Here is a 15187-nt window from a genome sequence, read left to right on the forward strand (position 1 = left end):
TTATGTAGGTTTGTAATAGGAACATTGTAACCTAATAAAATTTTAAGGTCATTAAAGCTTTGTGTGTTATAAAAATCAAGATAATTCATCTTGATGGTAAAGTTATGGATTGTATCTTCAGTGGCTATCCAACAGGTGAGTGGAACCATGAGGATTGAAGTTCATCAATCGCAGATGTATTACTTTAAATGTGTCCTATGATCGGAGTAAGAGTAAATATATATGGATGAAGCTTTTAGAAACTATGACTGAGAAGACTTAGTTTGAGGGGGAGGTTCCTACTATGGATACTAGCAGTAAAGAGGGAAAAATTACAAAGATTAATAATTATCATTTGACTCGTGATAAGGTAAGGAGGGAGATTGTACCATCTCAAAGGGACAATTATGCTATCCTTGGGTGTTATGCTTTAAATGTGGCTTAAGGGTTGCAAAACTTAAAAATAGGGACCTTCAGGAAGGCATTCAAAGGCATGTAGAGTCAAAGATGGTTGAAAAACCACACTTGTGGTTTATTTAGATTACTAAAATAGGAAAAGGCGGTTGGAAGAAAGTGGATGCAAGTGGCAAGATCAAGGTTCGAGTGTGGATTGAACTTGATAAATTTTGTTTAATAGTAGAGAGCAGCAAGTTGGTTGAATGAAGCAACTCGACAAGGTGGCAGTTTGGGTCGGTATGTAGCAATTTAGGTTTTTGGTCATCTTGTCTTTTTATCGATTCTTGTGTTTTAGGATTCTTCGCTTTGGTCTATGGATCCGTTTTTTAATGGGCTGTGTTTTGGGATCCTTATAAATTCATTGGATTTCATCAGTTATAAGTATACTCCTTTTGTTATCATAACCTTTATAACTTTCCAACTAAAGATAAAGGGAAGAGGTGGAAATCTTTGTAAGGGAAAACATAGAGAGGCAAGGGTTCATGGAAACCTTTGGGGGTATATAAGGGGATATATAAATACTTCTAAATACCTTAGGATTGTGTGACTTTAGATAGTTAGAGATATTGAGAAACACTTGGGTAGAAAATTGGGTTTGTTCTTGGAAACTTGGATGACTATTTTCTTGTAACTCATTCGTAATATTTTGTAACAACTTTTGAAATTATAGTAAATCAGAGAGCCACTCTCTCCTCCGGAGTAGATCGTTTGATCGAGCTGGTTAGACAAATGAAAGATTAAGGTGAATGAGACTGAGAATGTTGTGAAAGTGAAATGGAGTGAGTATATATACACATCTTTGGCCAACGGAAACAAAACATGTTATTAATGGCAATAGTGGCAATTAATAAATTGAATGTAATGATAAAAAAAAGATAATTATTTCTGACAGAGGGATAGCGTAAGTATTTTGAGAACAGATACCGATGTGACTCGTGCTTCAATGCATCAACTCAAACGTTTCAGCCTTTCAAATTCTGAACACGTCTTCAGCCTCAGAAGGTGATCTGGCGTTTAGGTTGATAGCTGTTGATATAGTAAACTGCATGTTCTAATCTTAAGGAACTTCAAGATCTCCAGGATAGTTTTTGGTACAACTTTCCTTCTGACTTATGAAAAAAAAATGTTCAGATGTTCACAAAGAAAATAGGCAACCGAAATTCCAAGGAGTAATCATACATAAACTATATTTTCATTCTAGACATAATTTCATAGTGATATTCTTCATAATGAAATTAAACCTATCTTCAGCAATGAGTTTTATAAAGATATCAGCCCATTGATGGTCTGTATCTATGAATTTTAAAGATAGAATCCCCTTCTGAGTATAGTCCCTAATGAAGTGATGTTTTATTTCTATATGTTTAGCCCTAGAATGTAAAATAGGATTCTTAGAGAGACAGGTAGCAGAAGTATTATCACAGAGGATAGGAATGTTACTCTCATAGATGTTAAAGTCTTCAAGCTGATTTTTCATCCAGAGCATCTGAGTACTACATCCAGTTGCAGCAATGTATTCAGCTTCATCAATTGATAGCGCAACAGTGGATTGTCTTTTACTACACCATGAAATTAAGTTATCTCCCAGAAACCGACAGCTTCCAAAAGTACTTTTTCTTTCTATTCTATCTCCAGCAAAGTCAGCATCACAGTAACCTACTAATTTATATTCTCTGGATTTACGATAGCAAAGGCCAATATTAGTAGTACCTTTCAGATACTTGAAAATTCGCTTAACTTTGTAGAACTTCTATTCTACTTTCTTACTTACTTCTTCCTTTTCCAGAATGCATGTTAGATGCATAGGAGTTTTGGATGGCTTACTTCCTGACATATTGAATTTCTTCAGAAGTTCTTTAACATAATTGGTTTGATGTATGTAAGTATCTTATGGATTTTGATTGATTTGGATTTCTAGAAAGAACTTGAGTTCCCCTATCATGCTCATTTCAAGTTCTGCCTGCTTATTCTTAGCAAATTCCTTGCTTAAGGAGGCTTTAGTAGATCCAAAGATTATATCATCCATATATATTTGACAAATCCAAATGTCATTTTTAAATGATTTACAAAATAAAGTCGTGTCAACTTTCCCTATGGTAAAGCCATTTTCTAAGAGAAAGTTACTTAGTCTTTCATACCAAGCTCTGGGAGCTTGTTTTAGACCGTATAACGATTTCTTGAGTTTGTAAACAAACTCTGGATGTTTTGAATCTTCAAAAATAGGGGGTTGGTGTACATAGACTTCTTCATCAATATAACTATTTAGAAATGCACTTTTAACATCTATCTAATAAAGAGTTATGTTATTATTTACAACAAAAGAAATTAAAAGTCTGATAGATTCTAACCTGACGACTGGAGAAAAGATTTTTGTATAGTATATCCCTGTTGCTGACTATAACCTTGTGCGAACAGTCATGCTTTGTTTTTGATAACTTCTCCTTGTTCATTTAGCTTGTTTCCGAAGACATATTTGGTTCCAATGATGTTGAAGCCTTTTGGTTTAGCAACTAAATCCCATTCATCATTTCTGGTAAACTCATTTAATTCTTCTTGCATTGCGAGTATCCAATCATTGTCTAGAAGAGCTTCGTCGATAAAAATGGGTTCAATCAGAGACACTAAACCCATAAGAGATTCTTCAATGTTTTTGAAGGAGGATCTTGTTCTGATTGGATCATCTATCTTTCCCAGAATTTTATCTTCAGGATGTGCTAGATACTTCTAGATTGTCTTTTCTGGATGGGTTCTTCAGAAGTTGTGGTAACATTTGTACTGTCTTCTTCTGTGATTGTTTGAACTTCTGAGCCTTTATTTTCAGTGGTTCTGACTACAGTACCTGCAATATGAACTTCTATATCTGCAAGAGATTCACACTGCTTTGACTTTTGAGAGCCAAGCTTACCACCAAACCTTATATTAATGGATTCTTCCACTATACGTGTTTCTGTGTTATATACTCTATAGCCTTTTGAGTGTTCAGAGTATCCTAACATGAAACACTTTTGTGCCTTAGAATCAAACTTGTTCTGATGATCTTTAGTGTTTAATATAAAGCAAGTACATCCAAATGGATGGAAATATGAAATGTTGGGCTTTCTGTTCTTCCACAATTCATAAGGAGTCTTTTCTAGAATAGGTCTTATAGAGATTCTATTTTGAATGTAGCATGTTGTGTTAACCGCTTCTTCCCAGAAGTGTTTAGCAATGTTAGTCTCATTGATCATGGTTCTGGCCATTTCTTGCAATGTTATATTCTTTTGTTCTACAACTCCGTTTTGTTGAGGAATGCCATTTTCATTGAAGAATTTTTCAAAACATCTCTTTTCAAATTCTCCACCATGATCACTTCTGACTTTTACAATTCTAAACTCTTTTTCATTTTAAACTTGGCTACAGAAGTTAGAGAACACAGAGTGTGACTCATCCTTGTGTCTTAAAAACTTTACCCATGTCCATCTGCTATAGTCATCTACGATCACCAATCCATACTTCTTACTGCTGGTGGAGGCAGTTTTCACTGGCCCAAACAAATCTATATGTAGAAGTTCTAATGGTCTAGAGGTAGAAACAACATTTTTAGACTTAAAAGAAGGTTGTGCAAACTTACCTTTTTGACATGCTTCACACAGAGCATGTGAGCTGAACTTCAAATTAGGAAGTCCTCTAACAAGATTGAGTTTGTTAATCTGAGATATTCTTCTCATACTAACTTGCCCCAATCTTCTGTGCCAGACCCATTGCTCATTGTTAACAAACATAAGGTATTTTACATTCAGACTTTTCAGTTCAGAAAGTTATATCATAACCGTTATCACTTAATTGACTTATGAATAACAAGTTATGCATTAATCCATCTACTAACAGAACATTAATCCATCATAATTATTTTTATCTTTAAATATGTTTAATTTCTTAATTGATATTATATTTTTTCAACTTATAAAATGACTAAAAAAAAAAATTCTTTTCAATAGAACTTTATAATTTAGAAATTAAAGCATTGTTCTATAATAAATTAAAAGTAAGTGTTCAAAGTGGTCAAAGTTAGTGTTACTCTATTTTTTAATAAACAAAAAAAAATTGTTAATATAAATATTTTTATAAATAGAGAAAGTCTATTGTTGATATAAATATTTTTATAAAGAGAAAAAAGTGTATTGTTGATTCAAAATTTTTATAAATGAGAAAAATATATTGATACAAATATTTTTATAAATGGGAAAAAATGTATTGCAAATACAAATATTTTTATAAACTAAAAGAAGTTTATTGTTTATATAAATATTTTTAAAAATGGAAAAAATTATTGTTGATACAAATATTTTTTTTAAATGGGAAAAATGTATTATTGATATAGATATTTTATAAACGAAAAAAAAGTGTATTGTTGATATACATATTTTTATCAGTGGAAAAAGTGTATTGTTCATACAAATATTTGTACCAACAAAAAAGTGTATTGTTGATACAAATATTATTATTAACGAATAATATTATTGTTGATGAAAATTATTGTATAAACGGGAAAACGTGTGATATTGATACAAATATTTATATAAACGGGTAAAAGTCTATTGTTGATATAAATATTTTTATAGACGATAATAAGTGTATTGTTGATGATTTATTTAACCATATTTCCATTATTTTTTAAAATACTATTTGGATCAATGGATAATGGATAATGGTTTATGCATATAATTGGTCTATGTTTGAAATTATGTGAAAAGTAATGGACTATAATTTTTTTTCAAAACTGACCAATTATATATCGCACGTGTAATGTGAATCCCGATGGGACCTGTGCGATAGCATGGGTATCTTACTAGTTTGAAACAAAACTAAATAGAAACAGAGTTCCAATAAACGGAACCCATGGACCATATTCTTCTCCAAACTGAGTTTTGGTCACGTCTCTAATAAATTCAAGTATGTATTCAAATAAATTCTGACCAGATGTGGGAATACTTGCAGATTTCTAATAACTAGAATGGTTTAAATTAAAAAGATAGCAATTACAACCCAAGAGGTAATAAGTACTTGAGCATGCAACTGAAAATACCTTATTTGTCAATCGAAATGTTGACTTATTCTCACAATAGATATATCATAGAATATGTTTAATGTGTTGATGTAACATATATAGAACATTCATATTGCCCCGCCATTTAAAATAAAAATATATATATAACTTGAAAGAGAAATATTTTGATTCAACCATTTTCTTATTTTACTTTGATTTTCTATTTTGAATACCTACTTATCACAATTTTGTAATGCTATTGATCGTACCTGATCAGAAGGATCATCAAGGTCTGCTCGGAGTTGGATCTTTGAAAAGTGAAGGGGGTGTACCTGCAAGGTACTCCGATGCCAAAGTAAGAAAACGAGTAAAGGAGTTCAAGTACGAGCTAAAGGTTAGAAGAAAGTGAATACCTGACCCTCTAGTGAAAGAGGGTATTTATAGCCCCCAGCGCTGAGCCATGATCTCGCTACTGGGCTGGATTTCCAGGCCCAATTAGGAGACTGCCAGGTTTCCTAGGCGGAAATATCGGAGATGCGTGAGTGCTCTCCGTCCTGGTCAACCACTCCGAAGTTTCAGGGAGACACGGTCTTTTAGGGACTACGTGGATTCCGCATGATTCGGGGGGTTGGGTATGAAGGAACCCTACGAGGAGTGGGGTCCTCGGCGAAATAGGCGCTCGCGGGGAGCGCGTGCGCCGGACACCAGATAGCTCGCGGGGAGCACTTATGCCGGGCACAAATTAGACGAGCACAACTTGCTCTTTGTGGGCCATGGGATGGTTTGGACCCCCAAGGTTAAGTGGGTCGAAAGTAGATTGGGCCGAATCTTGGCCCAGTCCAGAACAACTATAATAACGAATTCAAAAATCTATGACCTCCCATCCAACCAAATATAAATATTGATTTATCTTATTAATAGTAAAACAAATTGTATATAGCTAGAACGACCCTCACAAATTGAAAAAACTAATTTGTTAAGAACTAACCGGAGGGAAGTTATATCATCATCATTAGCCAGAACTGAGATATTTGTAAGATCTAGGTCACAATTTGTATCGATTAAACAAATTGTTGGAATTCCCAAATTGATACATTCTTGAAGAGCCGTATATTCTTCTTACTGATCAACGATTATTATAGTATCAGGTAATCTTGTCATATATTTTATACCACCTAGACATGTTTCCAAATGAGATAATTGTCTCTTCAACATAATGTCATCTTTTTTTGGAAAATAGTTCAGCTTTCCCGTCTTTTGCTTCGTTCTCATGTCCTTGAACTTACGAAGTCTTGTTTCGGTAGTATACCAATCCGTTAACATACCTCAGAGCCATTTTTTATTAACATAATAACATCAAGCTCTTATTATAGCTTGTGTTACTAAATCATGTGCTTCTTTTTTTTGGTACCAAACATTAAAAATTGTTTTCCTTTGCTTGTTGCACTGAAAGCCAAATCACAAGCTTCTGATAAAAAATGAGCAATTTTAGTAAAATTGTAATATGAATACCTTTCCAATTACTGATATAAAAGGTGTCAATCGAGGACTCAATTTCCTAGTATCATGGCCAAAATGAACTCCAACTTCCATGATCTCTTCAGAAGTTATGTTCCAATATCTTTAGCAATAAATAATTGTTTCGATGGAACCTTCTCTCTTATAAACGATTGGCCGTTAAGATATAATTAGGTTATTCTTTTATTTCAATTTTTTTTATTTTTTATTATACTTTATTACCAATCAAATGACTGCATTTAGGGTCCGTTTGGTTCAACGGACGGGAGGGGGGGGGGGGGGGGGGGGAGGGATTTTAATAAAGGGGAGGGGGAGGTGAAGGGATGTATTTTAATTAAATGTATGTTTGGTTCAAAAGAGGGGCAGGGGATGGGAGGGACACATTTTAATCAAATATATGTTTGGTTCACAAGGGGGATGAGAGAGATTTTAAAACTACTTTACATTTTTACCCTTAAAATATTATAACACTCTTACTAAATAAAATAAGAACAAAATGATATTCATCAAAAAAAAAAATTTCAACTCATGAACAAGATAGATAATCACAAATAAAATATTTAATATTTCAAATACTTAGAAATATATTAAAGTGTAAATAAAATATTGATAAATGCCATAAAATCATTATGTTATCAATCTTCAAATGAATTATTTTCTCATCTTGATGATCCATCTAATCTCATAAAATATTTATAAAATTAAATTATATATAATATATAACTCATATACTACAATTATAAATCGATATGTAATACAACACAACAACTTATAAAATAATTACGTTATTACGAACAAAACAAAAAAATGAAAATAAACAAAATAAAACACAAAAAAATTAAAAATAAACAGAATAAGACACATGAAAAAAAAAGTTGAGTCATAGTAATTAAACAATGGAGTTGCCGTTAAAAATATGAAATTTTTTAATAAAATGACAAATTAGCATATAATATTTATTAAGGACAATTTTTGATTATGATAAAAAAAATGAGGATAATTTTGTCAATATAAAAAAAATAGATTTTAATATAACTCCTCTCCCTCCCCTCCCCTCCAAAACCCCCCAACTCGGAGGGAACGAAAAATTGCTCTCGGAGGGATTTAGATTCCCTCCCCTCCTTTCATAAAAAATTGAGCCAAACAAAATTAGTTTAAAATATTCCCTCTTCTCCCTCCCCTCCACTCCACCCCCCCCCCCCCCCCCCCCCCCCCCCCCCCCAACCAAACGGACCCTTAAAGATTTAAGGGGATGAGTCGAATTCGCTTTTAGGAACCATTTAATCTAATGTATCACATAAATTCTTTGAAATGAGAAAAACCAAATAATTTACCGTGATGGAACCAAAATATTTCTAATTTCTACTTCGAATAAATTTTTTTTCCCGAGTAATCTTGTTATATTGCCTTGATAGTAAGCGGTGCATTATTCTTTTGAATCCAGTACCAAAAGGTATCAATCCCCTAAACTAACGTTCTCTTTAAGACCATTCAACCAATTAATACGAACCTAAATAGTGGATTTTGCTAAAACTCTAGTTTCTTGAAAACTCGCTTCGCATATGAAACTTTGAGTATTCAGAGATGTTTTTGTTATTCCCAATAATGTATCTCGGTAACAAATTGTTTCTTCCGAGGCACGCCCCGTTCATTATGCTCACAATAATCCAATTAGCTCGCTAGATAAAAATACATTAGACATTCCATCTTCTGAAACCAAGACTTTGGATGTTATTTGACGCAGAATAATCTCGATATGTCTATTTTGGATGTGTACTCTCAGGGATCGATAAAGCTTAGCACCAATCAAGAATCCCCAAAGAATGTAGAGAATTTTTGTTATACACTCGTTCCAAGCATTAATTATGTTTTCTAGATTCATGGATAATGAATCAATCAAACGTACTTCTAATATCTGTTCCACTTTTGGAAGACCTTGTGTTATATCACCTGATCTCAATTTTTCATATATGAAAATGTAACTAAAATATCTCATTGAGAAAGGATATCCCCATAATGGGCGTGAATGGTTGCTCCTGGAGTCGTCAAATAAGGATTATCCTATCTTATTATTACAAAATCCATTTGAACTGTTATAACTTTACTGAATTTTAGTTTTAGGTGTGGTCCATTTTTCATTTGAGCTATACATATATTTTCACAAATAAATTTTCCAAAAATTATTATTGTAAACATTTTTTCACAATGAAAATGATGGAGAAAAAACCAATTCAAAAGAATTGGATTCTAAAAGATATATGTATAGATCGGGTTTAAATTTTTTCTCATTTTCGTCCCTTAAATAATATTTAATTACTTGAAAATTTTCACTTAATTTGTCAAGTTGCAAATTTTTAATGATTGAGATTTGATTATGAGTTATTAAATGATAAAGTGAATAAAAGAATTCACAACTAGAAGGGCTATTCCTAAAGGGCCCAACAAATTATTATTATTATTATTTGAAATTAAAGGATTTTTTTAATTCCATCTTACGATTTTACATTGTTAAATGGTCTCATTTGAAAACAACTAGATGATGATAAAATTATCCAAGATCGACATTATTTATTTTTATTCAACAACATACGAATAGTTCGGCGCTTTTGGGTAAGTGATTATTGAATTTTTCCCTTGGAATGAATAGAAAAAATGGACTGAGTCAATCCAATTTACTATCCCCGATCAATCCCAAACCAGATGGGTCATTTCTTTTTTCTAATATATGAAATATTAGGTTTTACTAAGTCAATTATTAGAAAATACTTAATCAAATCATTTGTGCTTACTTCAATAAAGGAAGTAGGGGCCTCCTTAATAGAAGAAATTTTTTTAGCCGTAATTTCAATGGAAGACTAAACAAGTCTAAACTAATTGAATCCTTGTGTCAGAAATTCCCCTAATAGATCTTCCATTCCCATAAAGAATATAATTGAAAAATTTTAGTTCTAGAATATCCTTTTTGGGGAATAGATCTTGGGGAAAATGTTGTACAAAATTGACATTGTCAAGTATTTCATATTAAATTACAGGTCGAACCAAAACAAAGTAATTTTCTTGGTAGTTGTGATCCATTAGACATAGATCAAATTTTTAATTTTTTGATTCCTTGCATTTTTTACCGTTCCGGACTGTATCAAGATGGTGGATCACTAACTTTTGAAAATAATGTCAAATTTAAAATCAAAGGTATAAGTATCATTGGTAAAAATGATTATGCTAATGTTGAGGGTCTTCAATATGTGGAAAGTATGAATCATATCTTATTAAGTATATGTCAACTATGTGATAATGTTTTTAAACCTGGTTTGATGCTAGCAGGACCAGGTTTGATGCCCTGAGCAGGGCGAGAGAGAAGACCAATTGAAATTTGTCCATGTTATCTACAAAATACAACCACAAATGTCAAAAAATAAACCTCTAGGACTACGCCCTCACCAAAGATCTCCTTCCTCTCTGCACGATCAGCCACATTTACAGTAGCGCAGGTGTCAATTAAATTCTTCCTTTGTAGGGAAGACAACACTTCGTTGGGGCCAAATCCCTCTTTGTAACAAATTCCTTGAAACATGGATTTTAAATCCTCCCTCATCTTAACCTCTTCAGTGGAGATAGTGTCCATCTTGATCTTGTAGAAAGAAGCTGCATAACGGAAGTGAGGCCATGATCAATATTTCATAAACATACTCTTGCAATAACGAGGGCACTTGGTCGAGCTAAATCAAAATGAAACATGAGCATCTGGAGTAAGTAATTTCACCAGCATAAAACACCTTAGTAAGTTGCCCCAATCATTGGTGAAATGATTAAACCAAGCAAGGTCTCGTCGAAGTTCGATAAGCCCCTGATAATGGATGTCATTATGGGAGGTATGCAAAATATAAAATAGGTTGAAGAATAACCGGGGAGAGGGTTTCCAGGACTTATACTCGAACCAAAATTGAAACGCCTTTATGTAGGCCTAAGAGCCTGAAGAAATCTGAGAGAGGGCAACTTTTAAGTGCTTGAGTATGACCATCTCAAGTTTGGAAGAAGGTAGCCGCAACCCTATCCTGGTGAACAGACACTCATAAAATGGAACTAAACACTCATCAAAGGAACTGCGTATCCTTTTTTCTAGTACATAGGAAGAATCGACTAATCTGAAGGATCGCCGACCACATTGTTGGTCGCGCCTATAACCTTCTCAGTACTTAAAGTATAAGGGGTCCTAATATTTTTTCCACCATCTAGTTATAGTTAATTGTGTCAGTCGGCTCCACCAACGTCACCCTTTTCATGGATAACTCATCAACTTTAAAATGCTCGGCAGGTTTAAGCCAAGAAACTATGTTTGATCGGCCCTTGTATTCCATTTGGGCCTTGATGTCAGCATCGTTGGGGTATTTATTTTAGGTTCTCATGTACATCTAAATGAAATCTCCAGCACATTTTCTTCTTAATATAGTGGCTTGCATTTCCGAGGCAGATAAAGAGGGAAAAGTTGAAGCTCCGACCACACGAGAAGAAGGGGGAATGGAAGTAGCCACATGATCCTCCTTAACATCATCATCAGACAAGAGGGAATCGAAATAGAAATCACTAGAGGAAACTCACTCATCCTGAGAACCTACTGAAAGTCTTTCTGAATTGAATCATCAGTGAAAGGTATAACTTCAGGGCCCAAGAAATCATAGATAAAGGGGAAAAGGTTTGAGCAATGAGATACTCACGCTCTGGAAAGTATGGGAGACATTATTCTCAGAATCGCTAGTCAAGCTAATCGGATTTTATCACTCATTTTGATCAAAGTACATGAATTGCTTAAGGTAAAAGTTTGAGGTGAGTGAATTACCTGGTAAGGTGAAGTTGGCGAAATAAAATGTAATAAGGAGAAATGGAAGCTTGAGTAAAAAGTTGCAACTACCCTGGTATATATTCCCAAGAAAGAAGAGAAGAAAACGTTTGCAAATGAAAGCTGGTTTTTCGAGGAATGCGAAAAGTTTATTAGCGTATAACAATCCATGGGGATGGCAAGCAACGAGCCAGACCAACAGAAGTGAGTAGTTACAAAATCAACAATTGTGTTGTCCCTTGGAAACATATAGAAAGTCGTATGCACTCAAGTACACTACAAGCAAGCAACGTCCTGCCCTAACTAGTCACCTCAAGTCACGCGCCAGAAAGAAGCCGCAAAACGTTCCAATGATGGGAAGGCATTCAATGCGTTCGTTCCCCACGAATATCTTAACGGACTTTAAGCGTTTCCACTTCTGATTTAAAGCGAACAACATTCTCATAGGTTGGCCACAATCACTAAAGACTTCCATGGCTTATTAAAGTCCGACAAGTATTGGGGGCAACTATTCTGAGTCGGACAAAATCTCAGGAAGCAAAGGTTCAAATTGATATCAATCCACTTCAAATTACCCAAGTATAATAAGTCATCACACGAGTTATTCAATATACACTTTTTTATCTCCACTTTTATTACACTTATCTTGAATTCTGAAATGAGATCAACAACATATATTTAAAATTCCTCAGCATACTCCTAAATGTAGTTCCTGAATGAAATAATTTCTTAATTATATTTCCCACAATAACTCATAAAATAGAAAAACTATTAAAATACAATTTTTCCAATTCCCCTTCTAACAAATACAAAATGAAACTACCCCTATATTTCCTCTAGCTCGTGACATGACAATAGTATATAAATTGTACGAACACCAATATATAATTGCAAGCATAAAAAACCAAAAAATCTAATAAAAAACACTGCTCTTGTAAAAAGAATAGAAAAAGAAGAAACATTGCTGACTCCTTTATCCCTGGTGTTCCAGTCTTCACATAGCTCTATTTCCCAACCTTATAATGAAAATGAGTATTTGTACAAAAACAACAACTTCACTATAGAACACAATGCAATATGGTATCTCATTTAGTATATTGCAAACAAGAACAAGAGCATAAATATGAACATATATACATTTATGCATATACCATATTCAAACTTCATTTTTGTCATCCGAAAAAACCCTACTGATCTTGATCTACCTATCCCATCCATTAATTCCCAATACAGGCTGGCATCTTAGTCACGATAATGATCGCAAGATCCGTACCCATATTCGAAACAAAAACACCGGAAGACACACCTAAGATTATTATGATAATAAAAAAATAAAACATGAGTTCATGTTCCTTAAACATTGTTTCTGATCATGTTCTCAGCGATCTGACCCAACGACTGTAAATTACAACGTACGATAGTGTCAACAAAAACGCACGTTTCCTCCTTCGTATTCCCTTGCGGTACATCAACGACGTATGACTCAATGACAAGTGTCCTGTTTCCGTCTACCGAATGAAGCGTCGTCACCGACCGATAGTTTCTCAGACGGTGTTCCCCACCGACAACGCTGAAGCTGATGACGTGTCGCTCATCGTCGAGAATCTCCAACCGCTCCGTACTCGACTCAGCTGGTAGCCCGGAAACCACGCGAACCTCACGGACTGCACCGACGTTAATGCCGTCTCCGGTAATGACGTGGCAACTTTTTACGAAGTTCTTGTATCCTTGCGGGTTGTCGAAGCGTCGAACCACCGGCCATACCGCGGAGACGGGTGCGTCGATGTTTTGAGTCACGACGGAGCAACACTGGTTGGATCCCAGTCCCACCATATGCGCGTGGTGAAGACGACGCGCTGCCGTGGGTGGTGGTGGAGTTTGTGGTTGTTTAGGACAGTTTACACCGTTGGCGATGGCTGCTGAAGCGGTTGCATCGGTTGAAGGATTGAATCTCTCAAGCTGAAGAGAAGAAGGCATTTTTATTATTTTTTTTATAAATATTTAAAAGAGAAAATAAGAAAAAAAAGTGTGTGAGAAATGAGAATGTGTGTAATTGATTTATTGATGAAGAAGAAGAAGAAAAAGAAGAAACCTTTATATTGTGTGAGTAATATTTTTGTAGTACAAGTTGGAATAGATTTGGTGTTGAGGTTTTTTTTTTTTCTTTGTTCTTTTTCAGCTTCGAGAGATAAGAGCGAAGCTGAGAAAGGAAGAGATAATAATAGGTAGGAATGGGATTGAGGTTGGTTTGTTTGGTTATACAAGGTTGTTTTTGTTATTGATTTTTTGCAAAGCCACGAAGGAGCTTACGCATGGATATGCAAGTGGATCATCAAGTTGCGAGTGTATTTGGTCTTAGTTTTATCATTTATCCCATTTTTTCTTTATTTCAAACTTCAACCTTTTGCTTCTCTCCCTCCATCTCTATTATTTTATTGTTCACTTGTATATAATTAGTTTTTCTTTTTTTTTAATTTGCCAACTTCTTTCCTATGGATCCCACCATACTTTTTACTATTGTATTTTCTTTATTTTTTAGGTATTGTATTGGTTTTTCTTTATAAATACAATAAATTAAATTGCACAATAATAATCTTTTAATTTAGTTTTTCAAAATTTCTTGGAATATATATATATATATATATATATATATATATATATATATATATATATATATATATATATATATATATATATATATATATATATACTTTGATCCATGTTCTGGGTCGTCCAAAAAAGGGAAATGTTTAATAATGATGCAATGTAGCATTTGGCGTATAATAAGTAGACTATTTTTTCATCGAACATGCATCCCTTACGGGAGTGTTCTACCATCCGTTCAAATTAATCTTACAACTAATTGCATCTCATGCCTTGCCACGTGTGATAAGCTGCCAATCATTTCTCCTGTTTAAAGAGGGAAGCGTGTCATTTTTCAAGTATTCAAATCCTCTCTAGTTCAAACATCATTTTTCAGTATCATACTGACTTGGGTGTTGAGTGTTGATATGTTAATTTTGCAGTTCAGTCTCTCACCATCATATCAGAAAGCTAAGAACCACTGCATCACACTTTAAATCCTTACACTCCGATCAACTCTAGGTCTACTCTGAAACATTTGCACCATCTGTGAGAACAAAATTTTGATTCTTATGATTCTCCACGATTAAACTTCATCTAATTCAATCGAGTCTCCTTTGTTAAAAATTTGCATCTCATCCATTCGAAGCATAGATTTCCATTTCCTAATATTCTACTAAATTCCAACTTATTATTCTTCAAATCCTTCCAGTACTACATATAATATATTTCATGGCAAAGCTTTCACCTCGACTTGTCAATAACCGTGGTATATGTCATTCACCATAACT

General features: G+C 34.0%; 1 protein-coding gene and 2 pseudogenes across 1 annotated transcript; all 3 read right to left on the reverse strand.

Annotated features, from left to right (window-relative positions):
- Nucleotides 1-6367: 6367 nt before the first annotated feature.
- Nucleotides 6368-8406, reverse strand: LOC131658375 (small ribosomal subunit protein uS2c-like; annotated as a pseudogene).
- An 83-nt stretch (nt 8407-8489) lies between these two features.
- Nucleotides 8490-10601, reverse strand: LOC131658376 (DNA-directed RNA polymerase subunit beta''-like; annotated as a pseudogene).
- Nucleotides 10602-12335: 1734 nt separating this feature from the next.
- On the reverse strand, nt 12336-13899 carry LOC131656147 (abscisic acid receptor PYL4-like). The gene has a single exon (XM_058925905.1). It carries the CDS (start codon nt 13788-13790, stop codon nt 13167-13169), a length of 624 nt encoding a protein of 207 aa, XP_058781888.1. The 5' UTR covers nt 13791-13899; the 3' UTR covers nt 12336-13166.
- Between the last annotated feature and the right edge of the window lie 1288 nt (nt 13900-15187).

This window comes from Vicia villosa, linkage group LG3 (genome assembly GCF_029867415.1).
Source record: "Vicia villosa cultivar HV-30 ecotype Madison, WI linkage group LG3, Vvil1.0, whole genome shotgun sequence".
Lineage (NCBI taxonomy): Eukaryota > Viridiplantae > Streptophyta > Magnoliopsida > Fabales > Fabaceae > Vicia > Vicia villosa.

Bases quoted from the DNA above. Each gene is read 5' to 3' on its own strand.
- LOC131656147 (XM_058925905.1), bottom strand. From the start codon at position 13,790: ATGCCTTCTTCTCTTCAGCTTGAGAGATTCAATCCTTCAACCGATGCA.